Raw genomic sequence first — 27,931 nt, forward strand, 5'->3', positions numbered from 1 at the left:
TCTCATCGCTCTCCCGGGACTCACATGGGAGTCGAATAAATTCCCAAACGATACCACGTAATATAATAATTCAGGAACAGTTATTATTAATTATAACCAGTTCGATTCGATCAGTGATCCGCAGGTTTCCGGACGAATTGAAGTTGTGTCGTCGCTTAGTGATGTTTTGATTTGATTTCAAATATGGAATTGGTCAGGTTAGTTATTATCTGTTATTGACTTTGACAGGACAAGTTGCGAGATTATCCTCTATTATCTGTGATACGTTACAAAAATTATTAATATAAATAAAATATAAACAATTTTGGAAAAAAAATTATAACGATTCGAAAAAAAATATAAATTCCGTATAAGTAAAAATAGCCTGTACAGAATGAACTCATTACTTCTAAGCAACATATTATACAATATTTGGCTTGTGTGCCCCTTAAATAGACTTCCCTGTTACCATATTAGTTAAGTAAAAACACGTAACTCTGTGCAATTTGTGTTACCTCTTTTTCACTTTCTCATTTCGTACGTATCAATTTAAAAGCCATTTTAAAATAGTACTCATCTGCATCATATTGCAACACCGTTGTAATTTGTATAATAACTACAATTTTCCTTCAATACGTGGAAGAAATCTCGTGATGGCCACTGGCTACAATCATTAGTCATAGTACCTGTACATAGTCTGATTTATTTCATGCTAGCTGTCCTATGCAAGATTTCAGTCGATTATTCCTCAATAGTTTAGATTTATGGATAAAAACAACAGAACTAAAGTACATTTTTATTTTCAGAACATATGTATTTTTAATTACAATATTACTAAGCCTATTTATTTACGGACAAACTAGTGATGCACCTGTTGAAAATACAACACATAATTGTCCCTTTACGAGAATTATAGAAGATATATTTAAAAAACATAATAAAACAAACTCAAATACCAGTCTCAAGGACGACGAATCGGCTAAGCTATTTTTAGAAGTCATTGATAACATTGATGATCATAGCTCAAATAAAATACAGGAAGATATTATCAATAGCATTATAGAATCAATAAAAAGGATAAAAGAAAATATAACAAGAGATACACAAGTTGCGCATTTGAATGAAGCCATAATATTAAATGATGGCAAGACTATTTCAAAAAACAATCATTTGATAACTGTCAACCAAATCAGAAGTGGGATAGAAGAAAAAATTGACGGAGTACCTCCCAAGAAAAGCAATGGTACTAATACGAAAAATGCGTATAATGAAAAACACACGTTTAGTAACAACACATCTGTCGGTTCTCAATACGTAGAAATTTTAACGATTGAACCTAATAATACTTTCGCAGTAAACACATCAAGTAATAATATAATAGAGGTTCTTAAACATATCATGCCTTTATTTAATAGCACTGTTAATAAACAGCTACACAGTATTACGATTATAGAAAAGAATGAAAATAAAAATCACTCCGTAACTGAAACGAAAAACACATCAACTGTCCTTGTAAAATACTGTGATAAAGATAATACAACACATAATACAGAAACAGTGAAAAATCTAAGTGACCGAAATGATTACTTGGAAGCTGATTATTACGATCTACAAGAACATGGACATAATGTGACGACAGAAGGGATAAGAGATATTCTGGAAGCGGCAGAATATGGAATGCAGAAGATGACTGAACTCTACACTGTTGTGGAACCTAAATTATACTCAATGGGTGAGCGTAACTTGACATTTGCTACTATTTTAAATGTTATAATATTCTTTTTTATTTAATTAATTAGAGACTTGGAGAGAAAACTTGACTCTACTTTTATTATTTTATAAATTGTCTAGACAATATAAAGGCAATTTAATTGACTAATTGGCAAGATTCTGAGAAGCATAAATTTATTCATTTATTTTGTCAAAACTTAATAGTTAGTCACTTTCAAGATATAAAAATTTACAAGCCGAAAACATTTTACTAAAAAGGTATTAAGGCAAAATACTTAAATACTCTACTTTTATTTCCATGAAAAACAACCTCAACATGGTAGGATTAGACAGGTGTTTACAAGCATGATACCGTCACCGGCTAGACTGATCCTGACAGTTTTGTGTCACGTAACTGAGACCGATAGAAGTAATATTTTTAATTTTGGACTTTTTGATAAAATAATGGTAAACAAATTATTTTAACCCATAAGTCATAAAAACATTGCTTTCAATAACAGTTTGTTTATACTGACAAAAAGCTTATTTATTAAAATTTAAAAACATTCATTAAATTAAATAACCATCTTAATGTATCAACTTCCACAGACTATACAGACTAAAATACATAATACAATAATAAGAAATAAAATTTCTGTATCGGAAAAAAGTCCCAAATTTTTTATTGAAATTTTATATTTTCTTAGGTTATTGGCTCGATGATAAGAGCCCCGCCCGCTATGTAGCAGCTTTTAATGCCCCATCTGAAGATCTCGAGAAGTACTCCCGATATGGTTATGCATCAGTCTTGGCCGCAGCTAAATTAAAAGAGCTAAGGTAAGCCAAATTGACTACAGTTTTCAAAACTTATTATTAAAGGACTATTTGCAAAACCAACCCAATCATAATCAAAGATTAACGAATTTAATAACGTCATCTAAGTAAAATTTTGATGTAGTTTTTAATACCGTAGTGTATCGCTGATGTCTTGTTACTCAATACGAATATACGCGATAATAACATCACATTAAAGTGTAGCTAGTGAGTCACTCCATTGTTGTGTGTCGAAAAAATAAATAAATGAATAAGCGTTTAACAAATTATCGATTTGATAAACAAATCACCAGGATTCGAATCTAAAGCATTCTAAACTATTCATTCATAAAACACTTTTTATGATTCGACCTTCAATATTTCTACACATAATAATTATTTGAACCTATTTATAACTATTTTGCATTCTAGTCATAAATCTATATTAGCAAACTATAAATCGCACGCTGTCAAATTTATTAACTTAAGACATCCGGATTGTAATGAAATAGCGGATGTAATCTAACTAAATGTTGTGGTCTTAAAGGAAGCGCGTATATATTTTTACCCTCTTTAAACCATTTTTATTAAAAATTACTAATGTTACTTGTGTTCATAGTGGTCAGGTCAGTTGTGACATATTCTGCAAACGTATTTTTCAAACTCAGGTAAATTTACTCAAGTTTATGTTTATATAGGCATTTAAAAAAAATCTCTTGTACAGATAAATATCTGCCTCATACTCCTATGCGAGGTTAGGGGACTTAAATGTTTTTGTTATTTACGTTTTAAACGTCTAATCACTAGTTATTTGTCCTTTTTAAATCTCTCTTAATGAAAACTAGTTATGTTTATAAGTTTAACCCAGATCAACATAATAAAACTCAGATTTCTATCAAATCGTAACCTTTGGATTACGGGTTATAAATGAAATACATATTCATTATTAAATATCACATAAAGGTCAAAAGGATGCGAGGACGAACGGCGGAAAATCATTTGAAATTGTAATTAGAAGTTCAATTATTGTAGGCATAGATTATTACTTCTTCGTCGTGATATCTCCGTTATTATAAAAGTCACTTGAAAAAGTATAAAGTGTATGTTTAAAAAGATTAAACAGGTAAAGGTTTTATTAATAATAATTAAATTCCAATGGTTAATTTTTTTTTTGAAAAAAAAAATATATAAGTCGAGTAATAATATACATGCATAAATATAGGAAACAAGTTGTAGTATTAAATTGTAGTACAACATTTATTTATTTGAAGTGATTTTGTCTTGCTGAGATAATATTACACAAAATGTGTTTCTTACTTATGTATGTGTTATTAGAATATAAACCAACCAACAATCAGTAGCCAACGCATAATAAACTCACTTTCGGATTTATAATATCAGAAATGAATGTGGCAACATTGCACAGGAAATGGCTCATCTGCTGACCGGTATTACCAGATTACTGCATTGATTAGAAGGGAATGCCCTACATGGCGTTTATGAAGTCATTAATGGCATGGTCACTGCCCGGGTTCATAATTAAATACAGTTACGTTCAATACTATTTGCGCATCGGTACAGAATAGGCAAGTGGACTCTCATGTTAGGTATCAGTTAGTACCTGTATGCCTTTTAAAATTAGTACGGACCTTTCTTTTCTCCAATGTAGACATATATATATTTCGACCGGCACTTGAAGTCATAGTGGTGTTCGTTCGATGTTCCTTCACCGTACCAGTGTACGTACGCGAGTGTAAAAATCTACTGCTATAGTCCAATACAGCATAGCCGGGGTTCAAACCTAGGATATCGAAGCCTCTAGGCCAACGATGCTTCGCTGGACGCATATTTTGAATATAGGAACAATACATCAGTCAATTTCACATCAAGTTTAACAAAAGAAAAGATTTAACAAACAGCCTTAGTTTGTCTGTTTTTTATAAAGATTTTATGGCCAGGTTTAATTTAGTAAACTCTAAACATAGATTATTATGATGCTGTTACAGATATAATAGAAAGATAATTATAACAACTATGGTCTAATTACACAATGTATTCAAATTATTTCCCGCGTTAATCCAAGGATACACAAAATTTAATATAATTACTGTCGATCTCTTGATAAAACAACAAAAGACAGTCCCAAGCAATGACATTGACATAACATGACAACAGCTGATTTTTAAAAAGGTAACGATACTGGACAAGATGGCCGTTATCTTATTTATACGCGAGCGTTTTGCGCGGTTATATTCATAATCAATTTTAAAACAACCTTTTGTCCTATTAATTTTAAATCTCTTTGATAAAAAAAGGGTTAAAATGATTGCTTTCTTAACAAGATTTTTTATTTTAATATCTTTTTAATCTTATGGTTCAGTAAAAGAGCTTACCAATTCTTAAAGCGCCTGCAATTGCGAGCCTTTTGGGATTGAGAGAGTCCATGGGCGGTGATATCATTTTATACCTGGAAAGCCTCTTTCCCTTTCCTTCTATAAAAAATATAAATATCTATACTTCATAATTAAGTGGAGGACATTTAAATACTAAGAAAAAACTAAAACTCATGTCAAAAAATATATATTCTATAAATAACAACATTTGTGTCGTTTAGGAATGTACCAATTGTCTAAAGCTAAATAAGCTTTGATTTGGAACTAAATATAAGTATAAACATCATTTAAAGTTTGTCATTTCATTTCTAGCAGTTATTTTGCTAATAAATATAATCGTGATCGATAAAAGTGATCCAATAGTGCAAATTTATGAGCCATGGTCTCAGATTGAAACCATTTGTTTGATCATTTTTATGTCACAGACTGACGCATGTCATCGATTATTTGTATTGAGCTATTCCGATTTCTCACGATGCTTTCCTAAGCCATACATGCGAGTGTAAGATCCATTGCTGCACACCCGGAGGGAACCTACAACCCCAGGGATGCGGGAAGTCAATTTAAATATAGGAACTATTTCAATAAATGTCACACTAGTTTTGGTTCTGACCAAAATCTATTATTCTGTCACTGATATGATAGAAAGAAAAACAAAATTAGTATGCTATAATTACGCAATGTATTAAATATATTTCTCTCGCAAGCCCAAAGATAAAAGATGTATAAATATATACATACTATATTAACTGTTTATACGAATATCGTTTCCTACATCTCGAGTATGAAACGCCTAAAGTCAGTTACGAAACACGACATTGTTGGTTGAAGGAACGATGACTGTACATAAACTTGATACTCACTCGAATACAAATTACTTGAGACCATGGGCTCTGAATTGTCGTGGAATTTGTATGCGCTTAGTTGCTGTGATTGTGAAGACATTCGGTTGTTGAAAGATGATGATGTAGTGTGGTATTAATTTCTCCAAATAGACGCACATTTGGCCCTTGCGTTAAATTAAGCTAATTAGACTAGCCTAGCTTTCCATAAGCTCAGAATCTTTCTGAGCACTGCGCAGGCTTCTCGAAGCGACCTGACTGCTGTGTGTATTTCTGTTCATGTGTCACAAGTACAAGAAATTAACATTTATGATATTAGAGTATTGAAGATCAATATTATTTACCCTAATATATACCCTAGTATGAATAGAACTTATAAAATCCTTTACATACAATATATCTAACTGTAAAACTGATCAGAAACATTCCATGAAAAATAGTTTATTTATTATAATGACAGTTAAATTAAATTAAAAAGCAATCACACAATAAAGCAACAATAATGCCTTATAATAGCTCTCATAATAAAGCCAATTCGACTTAGGGTCCTTCAAGAAAAGAGCGTATCAATTTTTAAAAGGCCTGCAACGCACTTGCGAGCCTTCTGGCAATGTGTTCATAGGGGGCGGTATTACTTAACATCATGTGAGCCTCCTGCCCGTTTGCCCCCTGTTATATAAAAAAGGGATAAGTAATTTACAGGTAATTTATTTATCTGCGTAATAATTCCAAATGTACACAAATGGGTAATTAACACTTACTTGTATGGTGTCAGGCATAAAAAGATGTTCATTTCTTGCCTAGTCAAAAAACACTTGCTATCTCAGAACTTGACCCATATATGGAAGTATGCGCTGCGTTATTCGTAATTCCAATCAAATTTTCATCGCAGTTATCAAATACATCACTCAACAAAAAAAGTATACAACAAAAATCTCACAAGTCTAGATCCGCCCAATTTATTTATCTGTTTCTTATAGTAGTTGTTTTCCTTATTTTTATTTGTTATTTTTTGATTATTATTATTTTGTGTGTTTCGTAAGTAATAAATGTTATGTCTAATGTCTATATCTATAATTTATCAAGACCGGTCATAAAATTTCTTAAAATCTAGTCATTACATATATTTATCATAACTCAAAACGAGTATAACCGCAAGCGCAGTTTCCTGTCGTCGTTACTTCCACTTTCACGGTAGAAAGCCGTGGAAGCAGACTCCACAATACATACAATTATCTAGAATCAATTTGATGTCTCCAAAATTGGAATGTTACGACAATTTGCTACTAACAACTTAGTAAACATTTTTTGTTAATGAATAAGCCGGAACAGAATGTTAAAATTAAATGTTCATATTCATATGACATCAATTATAAATAATAAAAGCCTCCAGCTTTTTTCGAAATATCTCTGCCCATGACTTTCTTTCTCCATTCGCCTCCTGCTAACGCTTCTATTACTTCTATTATGGGCACCCTCTTCTCCTTCTTCCTCTTGGTCTTTTAAATATCCTATTTCTATTTTTATATACTACATTTATTTAAAGAGTGAAAATCTCTTAGCAGAAATAATTATCGCGCGATATATATATAAGCTGATCTTTTTTGTTCTAGACGAGATCTCAAAGAAGATTATTATCTCTTTTTGCTACATAAACTAAGTAAAAATCAAGTTTTTTATAAACATTTACGCCGTCAAGTTTCCAAGAAAGTTGACGTAAGTCCTTATTAGTTATGTGGTATCGAAAGCTATAGAAAGCCACAAGAAATACTGGTTTGCTACGCGGAGTTTACTGATCATAGTAATTGGTGAACTGCAGTTAAGGAGAAAATATTATCGATAGGAATAGTGAAAACGTTATAAAGTATGGAATAGTGCGTAATCAAACGCACAAAATTGCAAGAAAATTCCTAATTAATATACATGTACACTTGCAGTAAATTTTTAGGTATTATTGCCACAAGCGACCCTAGGAGTATCTTCATGCGGTAAGGCTGGATGCTTCCGAGGAGTGTTTAGTGGGTTTACCCGGCTCAATGAGTAGCAGAGAGGATGCTGTAGCTATTTAAGTGGGGGGAATGCGCAAATACCATAGCCATGGTAAAAAAAAGTATTACTGCCAAATATTAAAGGTAAAAAAACAAAAAAAATATTTTGATTTGATGTAATTTTATCTAATATATAAAATTATTCTGTCACAATGTTCGTTTCCATACTCCTCCGAAACTATAAATAGTATATTATAATTTAATAATTTCGCGGGTTTTCTACGTTCTTATTCAATTCTATGATTAATGCCTTCCTTTCAACGTAATGTTAAAATTAATAACGACACTTCCTACACAATTATAAACGTGGATAAAATGTTACAGTAATGAAGCGTAACTGAAGTAGAATTTTGGTTTCATAATTATTTTTGTGATATTCGATTACGATGTTTTTATTGGATAACAGCTATGTTTAATATCGTTACTGAATGAGAAATATAGACTTAATCTATTTTAGTAACGATGATATTTGAAATAATAAATGTTTATTTTCATATGACATTAATAATAAATAATAAAAACCCTCCAGATTTTTCCAAATATCTCTTGACTTTCTTTTTCCAATCGCTTCCTGCTAACGCTTCTACTTCCACCACCACCACCATCCACCTTTTATTGGGGCGTCCTCTTCTACTTCTTCCTCTTGGTACCTTCCATATCCTATTCCTATTTTCATATAAATATTCTAAATTTATTTAAAGAGTGAAAATCTCTCAGCAGAAATAAATATTATACATATTTTATATATAATTATAATATTGTGACAGCGTAACTAAAGTGCAAATTTAATCAATATGTCAATGAATTTTTTATTATCAGAGTAAGATAACATTATTAACACTTATTTAACATAGTAAACTTCAATGCAACCGGAACTCAATTAAGCAGAAAGAGACAAAAGTGTGCTACAGTTACCGTGAAATGGGATTTACTATACTACAAGAAAGATTCGTAGTTTGTTTGTAACTTAAAATTTCCGAAACTACTAAACCAATATCGAATTCCTACATCATTATAATGCACAGATTATTTTTATTCTCCATTACTTAAATATATAGCTTTGTAAACACACCCTGCATTATGTAAATAAAAAGGAAAGTGCGTTGTGAAAGCAGACCTTGCACTTGAAAGGGAAACCGCGAAGCTATCGAACCAATACATTGCGCCTTCCGGTTGATTGTACGATCTTGTGTGTTTCTTATATGTATGTAAATTGTTGAAAAAGGAAGTACTTTTACAACTATACGTTAGATAATACTTTTAAATCGTTCTGGATGTTAAATTAACAGTTGAAAAACAAGACTGCTCTCATTTTGTTTTCTTTATTTATTTATTTCGTTATCCTACAGCTAACATAAATTATACATATTTAAAAACAATTATACTAAATATATAGCCAACGATGGAATGCATATATGCAAAAAGATTCAAACATTTAAAGAAAAAAATCAATTAAAAAATGTAACACCTAATTCGGCTGTGTTGTGTGATGATGTGAAAGTAGTGTCAATGTACGTGATGGTGTGTGTGTGGGGTGTGCTCATGATGCAGGTTTACGCTATGGATACTCTAAATACTCCTTTACAGCATATACAGCTTAAACAAATCAAGCCTTAAATTGCATTGTATGTAATCTTGTCTTTCTATATTTATTTAGTGACAGTAATGTATTACATAGGAATAAAATCTAAATTGATTAAAATTAAATGTTAATACATACATGTTATGAATAAAATAATCATACTATACATACAGGGCAAGATGGAGTATTTAAATATGTATGTATTTATAAATTTAATATAGATCGACTTTTTGCAACATTTCCAAACAGATTTCTCTCTATACCTTATTATATATCGTAAGTCTGATACGTTAATATAAATTCCGAGTCATCCCTTAATGTCAGTTCAACAAAGATGCTTTGTCAACACTTTATGAATGCTATCAGATGGATACACCTTTTTTCGAACGTACAGAGACAGCTCTCCCTATTGTCTCGATAACAATGCTACGTCGCTATTGTAATTAATTTAATCTTTTAGAAAATTATCTTGATATTCCATTCAAATTTTCACGTCTTGCCTAGCTAGCGTTTACATGCTCATATTGTTAGCTCATATTGTCTTAGGGGTATTTTATATACTTATAAAGATTTTTTTAAATTAACAACGCCCCAACCAAAGCAGGTGTAACTAATATTATACTCCTTCGGACTCGGTTTTGACCCACTTTTAACGGACAGATTTAATTCAAACTGCGCACCTGTCAAAGATCGATGACAATGCAATAATCCGAAAAAAAAATGAAAAAAATAAAAAAAAATTAACTAAAAAATAAATAATAGTTTAAAAAAAATTTGTTAAGATTAAAATATCGTAGAAACTAGAACTATTGTGACGCAATATAAGCAGGCAATCAATAATACCAATATCGGAATATAACAAGAAAACGATAATCATGAGAACAAACTACACTTTCCCTGAGTCTCGATATAACCCAACTTCTCACCATTGTGTATTTGAAAAACTCATAATAACCCGGTTATTTAGAAATCTTTTGTTGCTTGGAAATCGATTAATTCAATTTTAAATTACGTATTGTCGCTATTGTGTTGAGAAAAACACATTCTTATAAATAATCGCACTTATTAGGAATTGTAATTGTATTACTAACCTGTAAAGTTGTTTAATGGGAAAATATTTAACGATACATATTATTCATGCATAATAAGAGATCATGTTTTATGAGTATTATCTAATCTACCCGTTTCAGTTGTTATAAGCAATGTTTCAAAGTGTTCTAATTTATTTGCTGCCCCGCTATCTTCGTTCGCCTGAATATGATTTTTTACTTAGCCTACCTTAGTAGTTACATACATATGGAACATTTTCTATAGATACTGTTCGCTATTCCGGAATAAAACTTAAGTACTAAATAGGGCTAAATTTTAGTAAGAATACTCGATTTGATCCAGTTCTCTTCGAGTTTTGCGCATAACATATATTTTGTGATTCATTTTTATTTATATTGATATGTACTTTTACGTATCTAAGACCGAGAATTCCAAACCCGGCTATGCAGTAATGGAACTCCAATTCAACAGTGGTTGAGGAAAACTAACATAACCTCCAAAAATCGGTAGATGACAAATGATTGGACGTACGAAGAATAATGATATCTATGATATGAGGAGGAGGAGAATGATAAAAGGATAATACAGAAATCTAAGGGAAGATCAAAGGTTGTAGCGCAAATCTCAGTCAACAAATACATCCAGATTTAAACTTAAACAGCGTTTAGCGGATTTCGGGATACTATTATTATTATTAAAAAAACAGATTAAAGAAGAGATGCAAATACGCGGGCATATGTTGTATGACATATCTGTGTATAATTTCATCATTATTTTAAATGACAGTGCAAGTGAAATAGTAAATCAATCAAAGCGATGTGCTCATGCGCATCACGTGTAATGAGTTATGACGCGTTACGTCATCGCAGAAGCCGTCATAGAGAAAGGTCGACGTATACTGGGAACAATTTACTTTCATACTTAATTTTTATTAAAAAAATCTTGACTATTTTACTATTAAGAACTTAAAGAAAATTAACTCAAAATTTCTTCTAATAACTTGTACCAATTATTCGATTACTGTTCTCACCTCTGGGCTGGAACTCCTACCTCTTGACGAAGTATAGATTGAAGCGCGATTCGAATCGTCGACGACAGTCGCTTTCCGATCCCTTGGCGTCGCGTTGAGATAGGGGGTCACTCTGTATCTTCTACCACATTTACCATGGAGAGGAGTTGTTCATAATACCTACAGCTGAGTTTCTTAAAGTAGTTTTTGCCGCGCACCACCTCTATGTGGAACCAGCTGCCCACTGAAGTATTTCCGAACCAATTCAACTCAGGGTCCTTCAAATTAAATTATTATTTCCAAAATAATTTGAATAATGTTTAGCCGTACGAAACCGCTACTAATTAAAATTAAATATGTATATTTGTTTTCTATTGTATCTAAAGCCTTAAAGCTGAAAGTGTCGTTACGTTAATTGCTCATTACATCCGGTCGTGCTTTTGTTTAAGGAATAACGACTCATTCATTACAAACAAAATATGCAATCATTAGTATAACGATGGCACATGTGTAACAGCTAAGAAAATTTCTACAAAGAGGATAAGGATTTTTTTTATTTATTTGTTTGGTTAATAGAAGAAGCATAGAATCCTTCACAAGACCTTTCTTTTGCGAACTAGCGAACTGTGGAATCGACTCCCAGTAGGTACCCTCTTATATCTTCCCTGGGAGTTCAATTTTTTAAAGAAAGGTTATACTCCTCAAAAGCCGGAAACGCACCCACTATGGGTGTCCATAGGTTGCGTAGACTGCCGTTTTTGGGCGTTTCGTAGGATTGTTGCTCCCTATTCTATAAAAAATATTTAAAAACATAAAAATAAAATAAAATACGTTTATTATGGAATATAAGATATAGGTATCACTTATTCCACGTTATTAAGATCCCTACTCATCGTGCGTAGAAAACTTTCGGTTATATTAATGCGTATATATATTGTATACAGTATATACTACATTATACTGTATACTGTAAAGTAATCATAATTAATAAGTTTATATACATAAAAATTACAAGAAGACACCTAAAATAACAGAAGAATATAAAAGAACCTATAAGTCAAGTACTAACAGAATGCCCTTCCTATAATCAGATGGCGATCCGAAAAAGTCCGACCGTTCGGGCCCTGTTTTTTTAAATAAAAGCAGCATTATTTCAGTTTTAACTATTTATTCATATAACTTAATCTTGTGTAGAAACGCAATGCAATCATTTCAGGAGCATATCAAACCATTTTCAAAATCGCAACGGCCCGTGAAAGTACAAAAGTCTAGACAAATTACAATTAAGTAGAAAGCACTTAGTGTATGTCGCTTTTACTGATGTCATTCAGATGTTGTCATACTTTGGTATATATTATATTGAAATCAATTCATATAGAAATAACAATATTCTTAATCTACATAATGAATTAATAGAACAAAATATTGGTCCCTATGTACACGCTCGCTGTATTGCGATACTTGTTCGTTGAGCGAGGAAAGGGTTAAAGGTAAAAGGTACTATCTATCAGCACCAACTTAAATCTTTAATTAGCTGTGCACTTGACCCCAAGATCCACTTCTCCAAAAGGAACAAACAGCCTCAGGGGATTTTAGGTCGAAACTTAGCGCGAATCATGACGCCTGTACGTCAAAATTCAGTGCGTTTTTGATATACTTACAAGTGCAAGCGCAATATTATCTACAACGTATCCAAATCGAATTTGGTGGTGTCGGGTAAGTAATAATACCGTAAGACACAAATATATTAACCTTTCCCTTACTGTGTATTATTGAGATGAATACTGTACTTGTGTTGTCTTAAAAATGGAATGCGAAAACTAAATATATTGTATCGTTCCTTAAGCTTACATGCCGTGAGTCAAAAGGTGGACGACCTCTATTCACTTTCGCTGATCAAGTATTTTTGAACATTTACATGATGTGAATGACCTTTGGCTTCTTGAGATACGAAATTTTAACATTTTACTGACATAAGACTCTCTAATGTCTTTTAATCAATATTAAATTAACGCTGAAGCAATTCTCTCAGAAACATTTATCAAAAGTGTTGATGTACGCACTGTTCTCAGAGCGAATTCGCACAATATACACAACAACTGTTAGTTGTTGTGTATATTGTGTTACAAATAAATAAAGTTCTCAATGTATAAACTATAATCAGCCTAGAATACAAATTAATTTAAGATCATATTCGGCAGTTAGTCTTTTTATTAAATATAGGGAATAAATTGCCAGAAATATTGTTCCTGTCAAACTTCGCTAAGTCTGGGTTCTATTGCTTTTGGTATGATATAAAATATAAAATTGTAAGGCAAAAATAAATTCATTCGTTTTTTAATCAACAAAATAGAAGTTCGAAATTGAGAAACCAAACAAAAATTTATTTATTTATCTAGAGTAATATAAAGCTTTATTATTTTCTTATTTACCTATCTGTATTTTTGAAAACATGATTGTGTTTTTAGTGGCGTCGAATTCGTCACTTAGTCTAGTAAATTGGGCTTAGTCACCCAATTTATGTTTCTGACTACAAATATGATAATAGTGTCATAGTTCGTTCGTCTTGTTTCTAAATCTCACCCTTAGTCTTTTGTTTTTGACATGTCTAACGTGTCATTCTGTCAAACGTTTCTGAATTCTCAAATCTTAAGGTAAACTTAAGGTAGCTATATTAAAATGGCTACTCTCCCAAACTGGTTCTATTAAAGATTGAAAAGTATTTTTTCGTAAAGAAACTGGTCTTTTTAGTTATTTGACTTTTCATTATAATTATAACTTAGACGTATCTAGAACTTTTGATCGTCCACTTCGTTATGTTAACGGAAACTTTAAAGCCAGAGAACTTTAATGATGTACGTGGCGTAATTTTATTGTAATGTAATTGTAAGCGTACAAAATCTGATAATAATATTAATAGGAAAAAATTAACTAACAGGCAAAAGTCAATTACACGAAGAAATTCAACATTTCATTCTTGTTGTTGTTCAATGTAACAAGTTAATTTTAAATAATGTCATATAAAGGTATTCTTTGAGCATTTTTTTACAAATACCGAGTATTTTGACAGTACCAGGTTTATTTATCGTAAAAGCAGTTATGGTCCTTTCTGAACTAGCACTCCGGTTGCAAGAGAAAACCCGGTAGACTGAGGCTGCGTTGGTGGGCACAAGATAGATTACGATGGCGAAGTGTACTTGAGGAGGCTAAGGCCCTCAAGGGCTGTATTGATGATGACGATGATGAAAAGCAGTTATGGCTGTAAAAAAGTTTCTAAAACTATTATTATAAAGAAACTTGCATGTATCTACCGAGGGATCATCACGGCTGTGGGTGCATGTTGCATCATGATGTATTTCAAAAATTGTTAAGTACGCCAAACTTTCAAACTTTTTCCACTTTAACCTTCCCAGAAGTTATAGATCACATGCTTTCAAGAGGAAGGTGATTAAATTTTTAAAGGCAAGTTGTTTTTATAATGTCGAGAGTATTCAGACCATAAGTTTTGACAACAATTATAAATAAGTTAATATGACATTTGCATGTTTATTGAAGTGAAACTTCTTTAGGCGTAATTTATGAAATAATTAGTATTTTCTGCCACGTGTTTTTATTGTAAAAATAAATTGAAAAAATTAAATTTATAATTTGTATGAATTTTCGACACTTAATATTTTAATGACAATTAATTCATTAAATTCCTTTTTCCCGCCCACTAAGTCTCGGAAATCTAAAACTTTAGATTTGTATAAATCTGAACAAAACTTAAAAATTAGTTTGCCAAAGAAGTTTCACTTCTGACAAGTGTACTTTTTTATTGCTGATTGTACGGTTTTTTATAACTAATCAACTTGAATGTACCACCTTCTTTGCAAATAAACGATTTATTATAATAAAGAATAAATCCTATTTCTGTAAAGTAGGTGAAAACAAAGGAAATCCTAACAAGCGTGACAGGTCAGTTGCGAACCCACCATAAAAATATAGATTTTATTGTTTTACGTAACTCGCAACAGTTATGGACGAACAAATCGACAGACGTAATACTTGTTGTAGGGTATTGTAACTCTGACGAAAATCTTGATGGATTGCCTTTTTTTGTTACGGATATCAATTTGTCTGTGGTCTACTTAGACCTAAGGAAGCACTCGTAAGCCCTCTGGAATTTTGTGTCCTTGGCCGGCGATTGCATCAGATGAGCCTCCTGTCCGTTTGCCACTGTTCTATAAAAAAATAGTTTAGCATATAAAAATAGGTAAAATAAGTGATTATTTTGCGATTCTCTTAAATTTAACACGGGTGTTTTTAGTCTATAATTAAGAAAATACATTATAAAATCTATGTAGATAAAAATGAAAATGCCTATTTATCAAACTCAACAAAATGCGTTTTTAAACTATTTCACGGCTGTTGAGTTTAACTTTTACAAGGAAATATAACACACGCAAACATGAACATTACCAAGTTCAACAAACCTATTACTGTACAAAACTAGTTTTAATAAACTTTTTAAAATATTAAAGTCAATACATATATTGTTTATTGGTAATCATAACAATAAAATATACAGTATTTATAATTTTCTTAACCTACATAGTAAAAATTTAAATAATTAAAATTTAATAAAATTAAAATTAAAACAAATTTAAAAAGTTTGGTCCCTGTGGCAGTGTACCTTTAACACTGGCAGCATTTCCTCACTGTATTGCGATACTTATCCGTTGAGCCAGGAAAGTGCCAGCTCTGGGGTCACCGCCCACCGGTACTAGGTACTAGGCGCCAACTTAAATCTTTAATTAGCGCCGGTGCACTTGAACCCCACAGCTCAAGCATCTACTCCAAAGGGAAGAAAAGCGAAGTTGAAGGAAAGACTTTTGTGCTTGAGCCGTTTATTATTTTCCGCCTGCTCTGCGGACTGCGGCCGCCCTAATTATTTTGCTTGTCCGAGAATCCCATCCGGCCGCTTGCCATCGTCTCTTGCTAGGAAAAGTTTGCGATCTATAACGATTTTATTTAATACTTGAAGCTTATTGCCTCGCCTCAATAATCTTAAAATTTGTAGCATACAACTAAAGGATAAAAAGCTATCTAAGACATTATCGTTTAATTCTCCAACTGATTTTATTAAAGATCGTAAAAAATAACTAATATATACTATTCTAATCTTTATATAATGTATAAAGATTATACTACAGTAAATATTCAAACAAAAACGGTTTTTAGAAATCGGATGTTTCATAAAATTTAGTTAACGCTGCAAAATATTAGCAATGTTTTCAATTTAATCGTCTCTTCCAATCGATTGAACAAACAATGGGCCAATAATTTCGAAAAACAATTTGTAATAAAAGCTACTTTTGAGTAATAAATAATACGACACTGTTTTTAATACTCTGGTCACTCGTTGACCCGTGACCTTGCAATCTGTAAAGCAGAGACAACATTGGGATAGCTATCAAATTTTTAATTGTAACAAAAATTAAAATGAAACCATAACTTGTATTTAAACTTGTATTATTCCAATATAACACAGAATTTGTAATATTAAGTAAAAAAATCTAAACACAAAAACACTCAATGAAAATGTCAAGCCCATTCAATTTAAATTAATTATCACATATTGCAGTTACATTAATAGATTTAAAGCCCGGTTGTCACCTCTTACGAAACATCTCGTGGAAGTGGCAGTATTTTAGCGCTATGCGATTTTCGCGCCATTGCAGTAACTCGCGCAACATGGCGTCACGCACAGCGCGCGGCAAATTCTGCGCGCCCTAGTCAAAATAAGACTGACGATGACTTGATGACTTATGTGATATCTGTGACTGTGATGACTAAATGACTTTGACTATGACTTACAGTGACCGTTACACTATGACTGGATTGACTAAAGTTACCAAGAGGAAGGTTAGTACTGACTATTGATTTTTATGTAAATACGTTTCCCTTAAAATTTATAATATTTAAATTATAAATATTAGCAATGTTAACTTTCACATTATAAATTTTATATAAAAATTAATTGTGAAATATTGTAATACAGACTTTAAAAAAAGTGGTGTATTAATAAAAATCTAAGAATAATCACAAGAATAATTAAAAATCCTTGAACCACGCATGATCAATTTATAATTATAATATAGCCTTTATATTCCGAAACCCTGTGATGATCTGCGATCTTTAATATATCTTCACTACAGTATATCTCGGAGTTCGGTGTGCCTCTTGGCAAAGTCATTTAACCCGTTCCACTGTTCTCTATCATTTGTGACTCTTCTCCAGGTGTAGCCTGTTAATTTGTGTTTGTCCACCAATCTTTTGCATTGTCGGCCTATTCCTCGTTTTCCGTCTCTAGGGTATCATTCCGTCAATATTTTGCTCCATTTTTAATGGCGGCTCCGTAGAATTTAATCAATTTATGCTTATTTAATTCTTCTAACAGAAATTGGTCTTGGATAAAATATATTATAATATTAACAGCTAAGCTGTTTTAGATATATTTTAACTGTTCAGACTAGCAACTAAATACTCTTTACCTGGAAAAAAGTCATAGTCGACCTAAACTAGTCTAACAAACTTTAAATGTGCTAATAGGGCGATTTTATACCGCCTCAAATTCCAGATTTTTTTTTTAATCAGAAATATTAGTTATTATAACCAAATAGCTTATTAAGAAATAGGTGGTCATAGCACACGTAACATTACCTAACGTTATCCTTAACCACATATCGGGGTCGCTACCCAAGGGACCAGACATAATGCGACCTTAAGCCAATAACCTATGCAATGCCTACAACGGCAGTGAAAGTTACTTTCACTCATGTAAATATAGTGACAGGTGTATTTACGGCTTTTTAAAATAAACGACAGATGAAATGGAAATTTTTTGATAATATCTTCGGTTTTTATAGTATCGTATAGATTGTTGATAAAGATATTTTAACAAATGTTGTATTTTATATTATTTTTTTTTATACGTTCTAAAACAATGTGTATGCGTAATAAATACAAGAAAATATGACATTACAAATTTAACACACATACAAATACAAATCAATTATATTAGAACATAAGCCATATATCAAAGGAAAAAATTTAACAAACAACCACAAAATAAAAACTAAAATCATAAATTGTAATAGAATTTTTAATATCATTGTTATCGTTATTACACATTTTTGTTATTAATGGTTTAGAATCTCTTTGAATCAACCCTCGTAGGGACAAGAAAAAGACGCGCGTAACGGTCAAATGTGACGCGTAACCGAAACATGTGACGCGTAACCGAAAAATGTGACGCGTAACGAAAAAATGTTACACAAAATTTTTTTCCAACCCCGATAAAGAAGTTTCACTTCATTAAAAATAACAATAATCCCCTAAACAAAATAAACCACGAGAGAGATTAAGATCGTGATAAACAAGGTTACGATAACTTGGCAGACTGTTGTAAAACACATCAATATTTTCATCGATGTTAGTAATCATGTTGTAAGAGCGAGATAGATTATAATCGCAATTGTGTAGTATGCCTTTGGATTTGAAACTTGGCTGTATAAAGTTATAACTATGAATTACAACTTGTGTAATGTCCTTGGAAAATAAATCCAAATCAAATTGAATATATTTTTATTTTACTCTTTATGAAAAATAATTTCATACAAATATCCAATATACGTACAACAGATACTTGAAAAATTATAAGTAAAAGTAGGAATAAATAACTTAAAACCAGGCTTAATAATAGACATTTCCTACTTCCACTTCCTCAAACTTTCCCTATCGTTAAAAGCTAATCACAATCAAAACATATATTTATCTAAACACATTCGACATGAAATATGCGCTTTCACTCGCGTTTCGTAACTCATAAAAAATATGACTTGCATATTATTACGTAACTTTAGAAATTTTGTTAAAAGCTATGGTATTTGTTATTAGCGTTTGGTTATGTAATTATGTACATTATGTTAAATATACTTTATATGTAGATATTGATTAATGTGAGACGTCGAGTAAACGCGTATTGAAGTTCGTTGTATGAATAAATAGGATATCAATCTTTTAATTGATTTTAAACATTTCCAATTAATTTTCAAGTTATTTTTCGATACGCGAGTTAAGTTCGGTGGCAGCCCCACAGTCCCCGCGCCAAGCTCGACATCTATGGCGCGGGCCTGCGTAAGCGCATTTTCACCTCAATTAAAAAAAACATAACTCGCGTAATGGGGTTCAAGTAGAACACTCCAGGCCCTCTGCTTCTCAGAGAACCGGGTGAAATAACCCACTAAAACCACCTTGTGTAGTACCAACACAAAGACCGCATCAAAGCGGCATTTGGGATCACTTTCGCATTCTACAAGGATCGAATATAATGTCGACAAAATGTAGACTACATTTAGGTAGGAGACCGGTGAACCTTCTCTCCCTCAACTTCTATCTTTCAAAAGGGTTCTTATACTGCGCGCTCTCTCTTTTTCTGTAAAACAATCGCATTCCAGAATTGGCTAGTATGTTCAAGAAAACTACACATATCAATAAAACTGATTTAAACGCGACATATTAAAACGATGTGATTTTTTTCACAGTGGAGACACCCTGGAGAGTCGCACAGATGAAATCAAATTCCCAACTGCAAGTGCCCTTCGTCAGTCCCCTCTCCTCGAGCAGTGCCCACTACGCGGTCCACCTAAATGTCCACCAGCCTCCAAGAGGTATGTTGACTTTTGAAATTGTATATTAAGGTTTTAGGATCAGTGTCGGCTTCAGCGTCTGACGTTTATCTCTGAGGTAGTTCGATCAGCGGCTGTACATCAATGGACTTTCTGTGTGCATTTAACATTCGCTCGAACAGCGAAGGAAAACATCGTGAGTAAACTGGCTTGCCTTAGCCCCAAAAAGTTGACCTGTGTCAGGCGCAGGAGGCTGATCACCAACTTGTCTATCAGATTGCTAAATGATCGTGAAACAGATACAAAAATCTGAGGCCCAGACAATTTGTTAATATTATATTCTTTTTAATTATTATAAGAAATGTAATTCACCCAATAATATATATACAATAACAAAATAATCTTTGTGTGAAATCGTTCATACTTATCATGAAGGTTTTTAATCATACATTGCCAGAATATCTATAATGTTATATTTTTTCTTCAGGTACCGTACCCACGATGGCACCTGCAACAACTTAAACCGCCCAAGATGGGGCTCAACCATGACTCCAGTCCAGCGTTTCCTCCCACCAGTGTACTCCGACGGCATACAAGCCCCAAGGAGATCTGTCTTCGGCTCCCTCCTACCATCAGCCCGTGAGATCAGTGCGTTAGTGCACGAAGATCAAAACGTAGAAAACCCCGGAATTACACACTTGCTAATGCAATGGGGTCAATTTTTAGACCATGATATGGTATCGTCGTCACAATCAAGAGGGTTTAATGGATCTGTGCCAAGATGCTGCAAAGATGGTGGAAGAGATTTCATTCCTAAGGAATTTTTGGTAAGACCCACAACCTTTTTTTTATTATTGCTAAAACATTACAAAAATGTCACAGTAAGGTGCCTGGTGCCTGAAGGGGTACAAATTTCTTTAAATTCCTTATAAACTAACGTGCTGATTGCTATGCTAAGTGACGAGGCAGTAGTCATATTATAATTCTTCCCGTTTAAAATCGATCGGAACTATAACACCTAGAGTATATGCTATTAGATTCATTAAAGTTCTGTTGCATTTTACTTTAACTTCTACGTTGAACTCAGCGTAATGTAGCTTATATTCAATTCAGCAAGATGTTTATTTTCTTCCCTTTTTTTTCAGCATCCTGAATGCTTTCCTATAGCTGTACCCCTTTCGGATCCCTTTTACGGACCTCGTGGAGTGAGGTGCCTGGATTTCATCAGGTCTTCGCCGGCGCCTCAAGAAGACTGCCGAATTGGCTGGCGTGAGCAGATCAATCAGGTGTCAGCGTACATCGACGGATCTCCGCTATATGCAAGCTCAGCAAGGCAGTCCGACAAACTACGATTGTTTAGGAATGGTACGTTTATATTCACCAATCCGGTCTAGTTATTTAGCCTTCTTCCATAAAATATAAAAAATTAGCTTTATTAAGAGGAAATCCGGGGACTGGCAGCTAAATACAAAGAGCGGTTAAGCTCTCACCCGAACGAACTTGCTCGCCAACTCACCACTAGACAGTATGTGAGTCCACTAAAACGTCACCATATTCTTGAGCTAGAAGACCGGCAGTAAATCTAGGCAGAAGATGAGTAGATGCTTCCAATGGGAAGTCACTCCACAGAACAGCTTCGCTAGCCTCAGGGCTGATTGCAAATATCCGCAGAGAAAAAAAAAGGTTTATTAAGAAATAGCACAGGTAATTTCAAGTATAAAGCCAGTCTCCATCTCTGTAACTCCCAATAGTTATAGTTATTCTTTTTACTCAGTCAGTTCCCTGAAATTAGTTCAAATCCTTAAGTAAAATTGAAAATATGAACCCTAGGTATGCTTCAATACGGGCGAGTACAACAACGGCGCCCTCTACTGCCCACGGAAAGACGGGATGAGTTGTGCAGAGGCGGAGCTCTGTCTGCTGACTGCTTTAAGTCTGGTGACGCGAGGGTCAACGAGCAACCAGGCCTTGTAGCTGCTCACATTCTGTGGTTACGACAACACAACAGGTATAACTATGTTTGCACGAATGTATAATTAAATTAACCAAAACAAACAATTCAACAGTAGTTTTAGAGAGATTAAAATAGTGTTGCAATAAAAGTAATTTTAAACATAATATTTATTCTTTGTAAATGCTAAAAAATATCTTACAAGAAGATTTAATAATAATATTTTTTCAGAATGGCAACAGAACTGGCCCACTTAAATCCGCACTGGAGCGATGAGAAAATATACCAGGAGACAAGAAAAATCATTGGCGCCATGATACAACATATTACTTATCGAGAGTTTTTGCCAATTATATTAGGTATATTGTATAATTTAGTTTAACCTTCTTTAATTTGCAGGTTTCGTAATTCGAAGATAAAAGTGACAAAACGACATCATAACAAAATATGTTTCTAAGGGAATTAAATTTTAATAAATTTATTATTGTTCTAGGTCCGGAGGTGATGAATCTTTTCGAATTAGAGCCCCAGAAGAAAGGCTACTACCGTGGGTACAACCCCAAGATCAATCCAAGTCCAGCGAGTTCGTTTGCATCAGCCGCCTTCCGCTTTGGCCACTCCCTGGTTCAACCTTCCATGATTCGCTTCGACCGCTTCCACAGACCTATGGCAAATAGTATGAGTATTTTGTTTCGTTTCTTAAACGTAAAGCCAGTGGCGTAACTATAGGGTGGCTGGGCTGGCAAAATACCACGGGCCCCCGACCGAAGAGGGCCCCTGCCCAAGAGATATTATGTGAATGTGAAGCCCGATATGCTTTGGGCTAGCGTGGGGACTTCAGGCCATTCCCTCTCGCCTAAATCTCGAAGTTTCTTAAAATTAAACTGAGTAGGGACGATTTTTACTGATAGGGCCCCATCAAAAGAATTGCCACGAAAGAAGATTTGCCATGGGCCCCAGGTGGTATGGCTACGCCACTGTGTAAACCGCCTGTTTCATGGTTTTCTTTTGTTTAAATATGTTTTATTTCATTAAACGAAGTTGAAATCTGATCTAAGTACATTTTTTGGCTCTATAAAAAGAGATTTATTAATACTTGAATTTAAATAACTGCTAATTTATTTCAGATGTATCACTTCACGATGAGCACACAAACCCATCAAACATCTGGAGTATGGGAGCCGTAGACCGTCTGATGCTCGGTATGATGAACCAGCCCATACAGAAACGAGATGAATTCATCACGGAAGAACTAACCAATCACCTATTCCAAACATCACACTTCGACTTCGGTATGGATCTTGCTGCAATCAACATCCAAAGAGGGAGAGACCACGGAGTACCACCATACACGTCTTGGAGGGAGCCCTGTGGTCTATCATCTGTGGAAAACTTCGATGATCTGTCAAGAATAATGCCGGCGAGGGTTGTGCGGAAAATGAAGGCTTTATACAAGTATTTCTTTTTCTATGACACCTAAACACGTAACATAGCGAAGCATACAAATTATAACTTAGGTGATAATTATGTACACCTTTTATTCATCAGGAACGTCGAAGACATTGACCTCTTCACCGGAGGAATGTCTGAACGGCCTGTCATTGGGGGTCTGGTTGGACCAACCTTTGCGTGTATTATCGCTCAACAGTTCTCAAATTTACGTAAAGGTGATCGGTTCTGGTATGTATTTAACAATCATTTATAATATGAATTAGATCAATTATATTGTATATTACCATATAAAATTTCAGGTATGAAAATGGTGGCAGTGAATCGTCATTCACCCCAGCACAATTACAACAAATAAGACGAATGTCACTAGCACAAGTACTATGTCGTACGCTTGACACGATTGACAGCATCCAACCTTTTGTATTCCTTTCTCCTGACAACCCTGACAATAACCGAATTTCCTGCTTCAACAATCACCTGGACAATTTTGACCTCTCCGCGTGGGTAGAAATTAATTCAAATAATGAACTTAGAAAAGCTAACGAAGATCCTTCGACTACCTCTAAGCCAAAACCATCCACCTCAATCCCTATAACGACAACAAAAAAGCAAAAGATTACGCCAAATCATTCTTCTCTTAAAACACATCTGGGAAAAGACGAGACTAAAGTTAAAAAACAGACTCATGTACTTAATTTGACTGACTCAACGACTAATGACACTGATTCCCTTGAAGATGTAACTCTGAAGGGTATTGACGATAAACTTGACTTTAGAAATAAAACTAAAAGATTTAATGACGATGATATCAACACACGACGCAGTCCTAATAAACAATATGGATATAATGATAACGTGCAAACTGCACAATCTGTTGTAATCAATAACTTGCCACAAAGACCAAATAGACCGTACTTATCTGTGACTGAAAACATTGACAAATATACTTACCTCATCAATTATGTCCCAAGAACAACTCAGTCTTGGCGGCAGACGACTAGGCGAAACTATGACAGAGATGTAGTTAAAGTGACTTACCAGACTTATGACGATACTTACAGACGACCTAATAGACCATACTTTAATAGGGGTGACTTAGACCATGACTATGAATCTAGGAATAACGCACGAGTTGTTACTGGAGTTCAATCTTCAGCTAGATCCAATGACGACCTTATTACGACTCGACTAACTGATAGACCTATGACTGTGACTGAAAAAACTCCAAACTTTGACTCAACGACAGAAAACTTATACAAATTACTGACTTTTGGCTATGTAGGATCTTACAGGGGTGACTTGACAGAAAAAAATATAAGAAAGGACTTTAATGATGACAAAGTAAGTAAAGATTTTGCTACTAGTAATGAAAAGCAAGATACGGTGACTGACAATGGTGTGAATGCTGGAAAATTATCAACCTTTTTCCTATATGAATCTGCAACCCGACCCTTTAATTCCCAACGTCCAACAAGACATAACAATGACCAAATGACTCGAAATACTAAAACTAAATACTATTACGTAGACAACGTATTAAAGAAATACTCTGACAATGAAAGCCTCCCAAAAGAAAATGACTTGACTAAAAAAAACGAAACAATCAAAGAAAATATAGAAGAACGCTCCGTCCCAAACAAAATTGCTGCTTTAGATGATAAAAAGACTGACAGACCAAGAGAACGAGAAAAGAAACCGATGAATTCTGCGAAAACTCCTTCCGTGACCTTCGATATAATTCCTAGTGAGAGCAGGTAGGTGCTGCTATTTGTTTTTTATATCAATTGATAGCGGTTAAATAATGTTAGCATATCTTATCAACCTAGCCTATATTTAAATATTAAATTAAGCAGTACATTTTAGTTATCAAACCATTATTTAATATTGTCGTTTTGCGTAAAAACATCTTTTATTTATAGTCCAACCCAATGGGCGGTTTACGAAGAGAAAGAAGAGTTAATAGATCCCCTACATAACTGGATGCCGGCTGTCAAGACGGACCCACTTTCTCTTAGAGAGCTGCCACGCCCTATGGACTTCTCTGGGAAAAGACGTTTAGGAAGACAATAGAATCATTAAATGATATTTACTGAACATATTTGTAGGTATGCACAGTTTAGGTGAATATAAATTAAAGATAATGTAAATTGCGCGGCAAGAGTGTATTGTAAAATACAAGTGCTTTATAATGATGACTGACTGCAGACTGTGACAGATAACTGCAATTTTTGACTGACATGACTTATAATGGGGCTTTTAATTTTATTTGGTATATTTATAAATTTAAAGACCTCAAGTATTCCCAGACCTCTGACAAATACAATATTTTCAACTGGAGTAGGTGACTACTTAATGCTTTGATTGACGACTTATGACTAACCAATTGGGAATATATAATGACGCTTGAAGTCTTGGGAGTTGGGTAATTTGGGAGACTGACTTGACTGATCTGACTCTAATTCGACCTGAATTTTACCATAACTATAGCGACTATTATGGATGACTTACGCGACAAATAAAACTAAGTACTTTAAACCTAGTTTATAGAACAAAGACTAAAAACACTGACTATTTTACTTATGACATTTGATTTCATTTTCTTTAATAGCCTATACATAGTGATCAAACTGACTGAATAATATTAGTACCTAATATTGGAAAATATAATTTATGATTAGTGGTAACTTATACAAAGTTTTAAATTGCAATTAACATGCATTTATGTGTAACAATTACAGACTAGACTATTTGATAATAGAACCACCGAACCAAACTACTATAACTCTTCCCAATATATAAATAGTTTGTATTTAAAAAAAACAAGTTTTTTCAATAATATTTATTGAAAACTAATAATGTGTTAACAATCAGATCATATTAATTTCATTTTAACTACATAGACTTTGATTTATCTAGAACCTTAGACATATAAGTATATTCAATAAATATAATACAATAAATCACTGTATTTTTATTTTATACCTTTGGTAACATAAATATCTTAAATTATCATTAGTGTAAGTACAATTCACATAATTTAAATCTACTTACTATATATTTTGGATCAAATTAGACAAAGTATAAAAAATATTCACATGTTATATCATAGCAATATAAGACAACAAAAACATTTAGAATAAATACAGATCATGTATGTTGTACATTACAATAGATCTTTATGTAATATAAAATATAGTATCAGCCAGATTAATCTCTCTCAGGGTAATACTGCTGTAGAGACTTGCTTAGCTCTTGAGCAAGTTCAGCAGTTGCTGCACATAAAACCCTACGAGACAAAAGGTCTAGAGGTCCTCCTGCTGGATCAATGGAAACTCCACCTGCTTCTCGAACAATAATATCTCCCGCAGCTATGTCCCAAGCATGAATACCAAACTCAAAGTAGGCATCACTCCCTCCTAAAGCCACATTTGCCATATTCATAGCAGCAGAGCCTATTGTTCTGACACCATGTCCCTTCTCAACTAGAGTTCTAAAATTTTCAAACATAACTCTCAATCTTTCAGGATCACGAGAAGTCCCTGCTTCAAATGATATCAATGCTTTACTCAATTCTTTGGTTTGTGATACATGTATAGGCTTGTTATTTAAAAATGCACCATTACCCTTTTTAGCAGTAAATAATAGGTTAAGAACCGGGTTATAAATAATGCCAGCGACACATTCTTTGTTAATAGCTAGACCAACAGAAATACAGCTTTGGGGATAACCATGAATGAAGTTTAGTGTGCCATCTACGGGGTCAATAATCCACGTCGGGTCGTCACTGAGAACACACTGACCGCCTTCAGATACTGTTTCTTCTCCAATAAACTTATGGGTAGGAAAGTTTTTTGACAAACCATCCATTAGAGTCTTTTCTACATTTTTATCTACTTCAGTGACTAAATCGATATCACTGGATTTCTGTTCATAGGCTTTGCAACCATTTCTAAACTCTATTATAAGGTTTCCTGCGGATTTAACTAAATTAAGAGCTACGTCAAAGTATTCATCGATTTGGTCCGACATCGTGAATTAACTAGAAATATGTTTTAGAATACACTCCTGGGAACTCTGGTGAATGTCCTTTATATAGTGTAGTAGTATTCGTGTCAATTTAAAACCGCAAACCAAGCAATTACCGATGACTAAAGACCGCTATCACAAACGATATTTTGTATATATTTATATTTAAAAAAAACCACAATGATAATAAATTTGTAGGATACAGTCTAATATAAATAAACGATTCTTAAAACACAGATATTAAGCGAAAATTATAATAAACTGCGTAAAAACACTAATTTGCATTCTCGATTCTAGTAAAATTAATCAAATCAATCATTACAATTCACAGATTGGCGAATGTCGATTGAATAAAATTTCGATCATTGTAATTGTCAAGACACAAATCTCATTTCTCAATGCGA

General features: G+C 33.3%; 2 protein-coding genes across 2 annotated transcripts; one reads left to right on the top strand and one right to left on the bottom strand.

The window, feature by feature from the left end:
* On the top strand, positions 1–26,461 carry LOC125057685. The gene is made up of 13 exons (XM_047661485.1): positions 1–197; positions 786–1,711; positions 2,397–2,526; positions 20,015–20,140; positions 20,586–20,925; positions 21,244–21,463; positions 21,929–22,106; positions 22,281–22,408; positions 22,543–22,725; positions 23,177–23,504; positions 23,598–23,729; positions 23,801–25,255; positions 25,421–26,461. Exons 1-13 carry the CDS (start codon positions 184–186, stop codon positions 25,569–25,571), a joined length of 4,311 nt encoding a protein of 1,436 aa, XP_047517441.1. The 5' UTR covers positions 1–183; the 3' UTR covers positions 25,572–26,461.
* LOC125057686 (inositol monophosphatase 1) lies at positions 26,453–27,912 on the bottom strand. The gene has a single exon (XM_047661486.1). It carries the CDS (start codon positions 27,528–27,530, stop codon positions 26,709–26,711), a length of 822 nt encoding a protein of 273 aa, XP_047517442.1. The 5' UTR covers positions 27,531–27,912; the 3' UTR covers positions 26,453–26,708.
* Between the last annotated feature and the right edge of the window lie 19 nt (positions 27,913–27,931).

This window comes from Pieris napi, chromosome 17, assembly GCF_905475465.1.
Source record: "Pieris napi chromosome 17, ilPieNapi1.2, whole genome shotgun sequence".
NCBI classification, from domain to species: domain Eukaryota; kingdom Metazoa; phylum Arthropoda; class Insecta; order Lepidoptera; family Pieridae; genus Pieris; species Pieris napi.

Bases quoted from the DNA above. Each gene is read 5' to 3' on its own strand.
- LOC125057685 (XM_047661485.1), top strand. The intron at 20,926-21,243 runs GTAAGACCCACA...CTTTTTTTTCAG, and splicing joins TCATTCCTAAGGAATTTTTG to CATCCTGAATGCTTTCCTAT. The intron at 21,464-21,928 runs GTACGTTTATAT...TATGAACCCTAG, and splicing joins ACTACGATTGTTTAGGAATG to GTATGCTTCAATACGGGCGA.
- LOC125057686 (XM_047661486.1), bottom strand. From the start codon at position 27,530: ATGTCGGACCAAATCGATGAATACTTTGACGTAGCTCTTAATTTAGTT.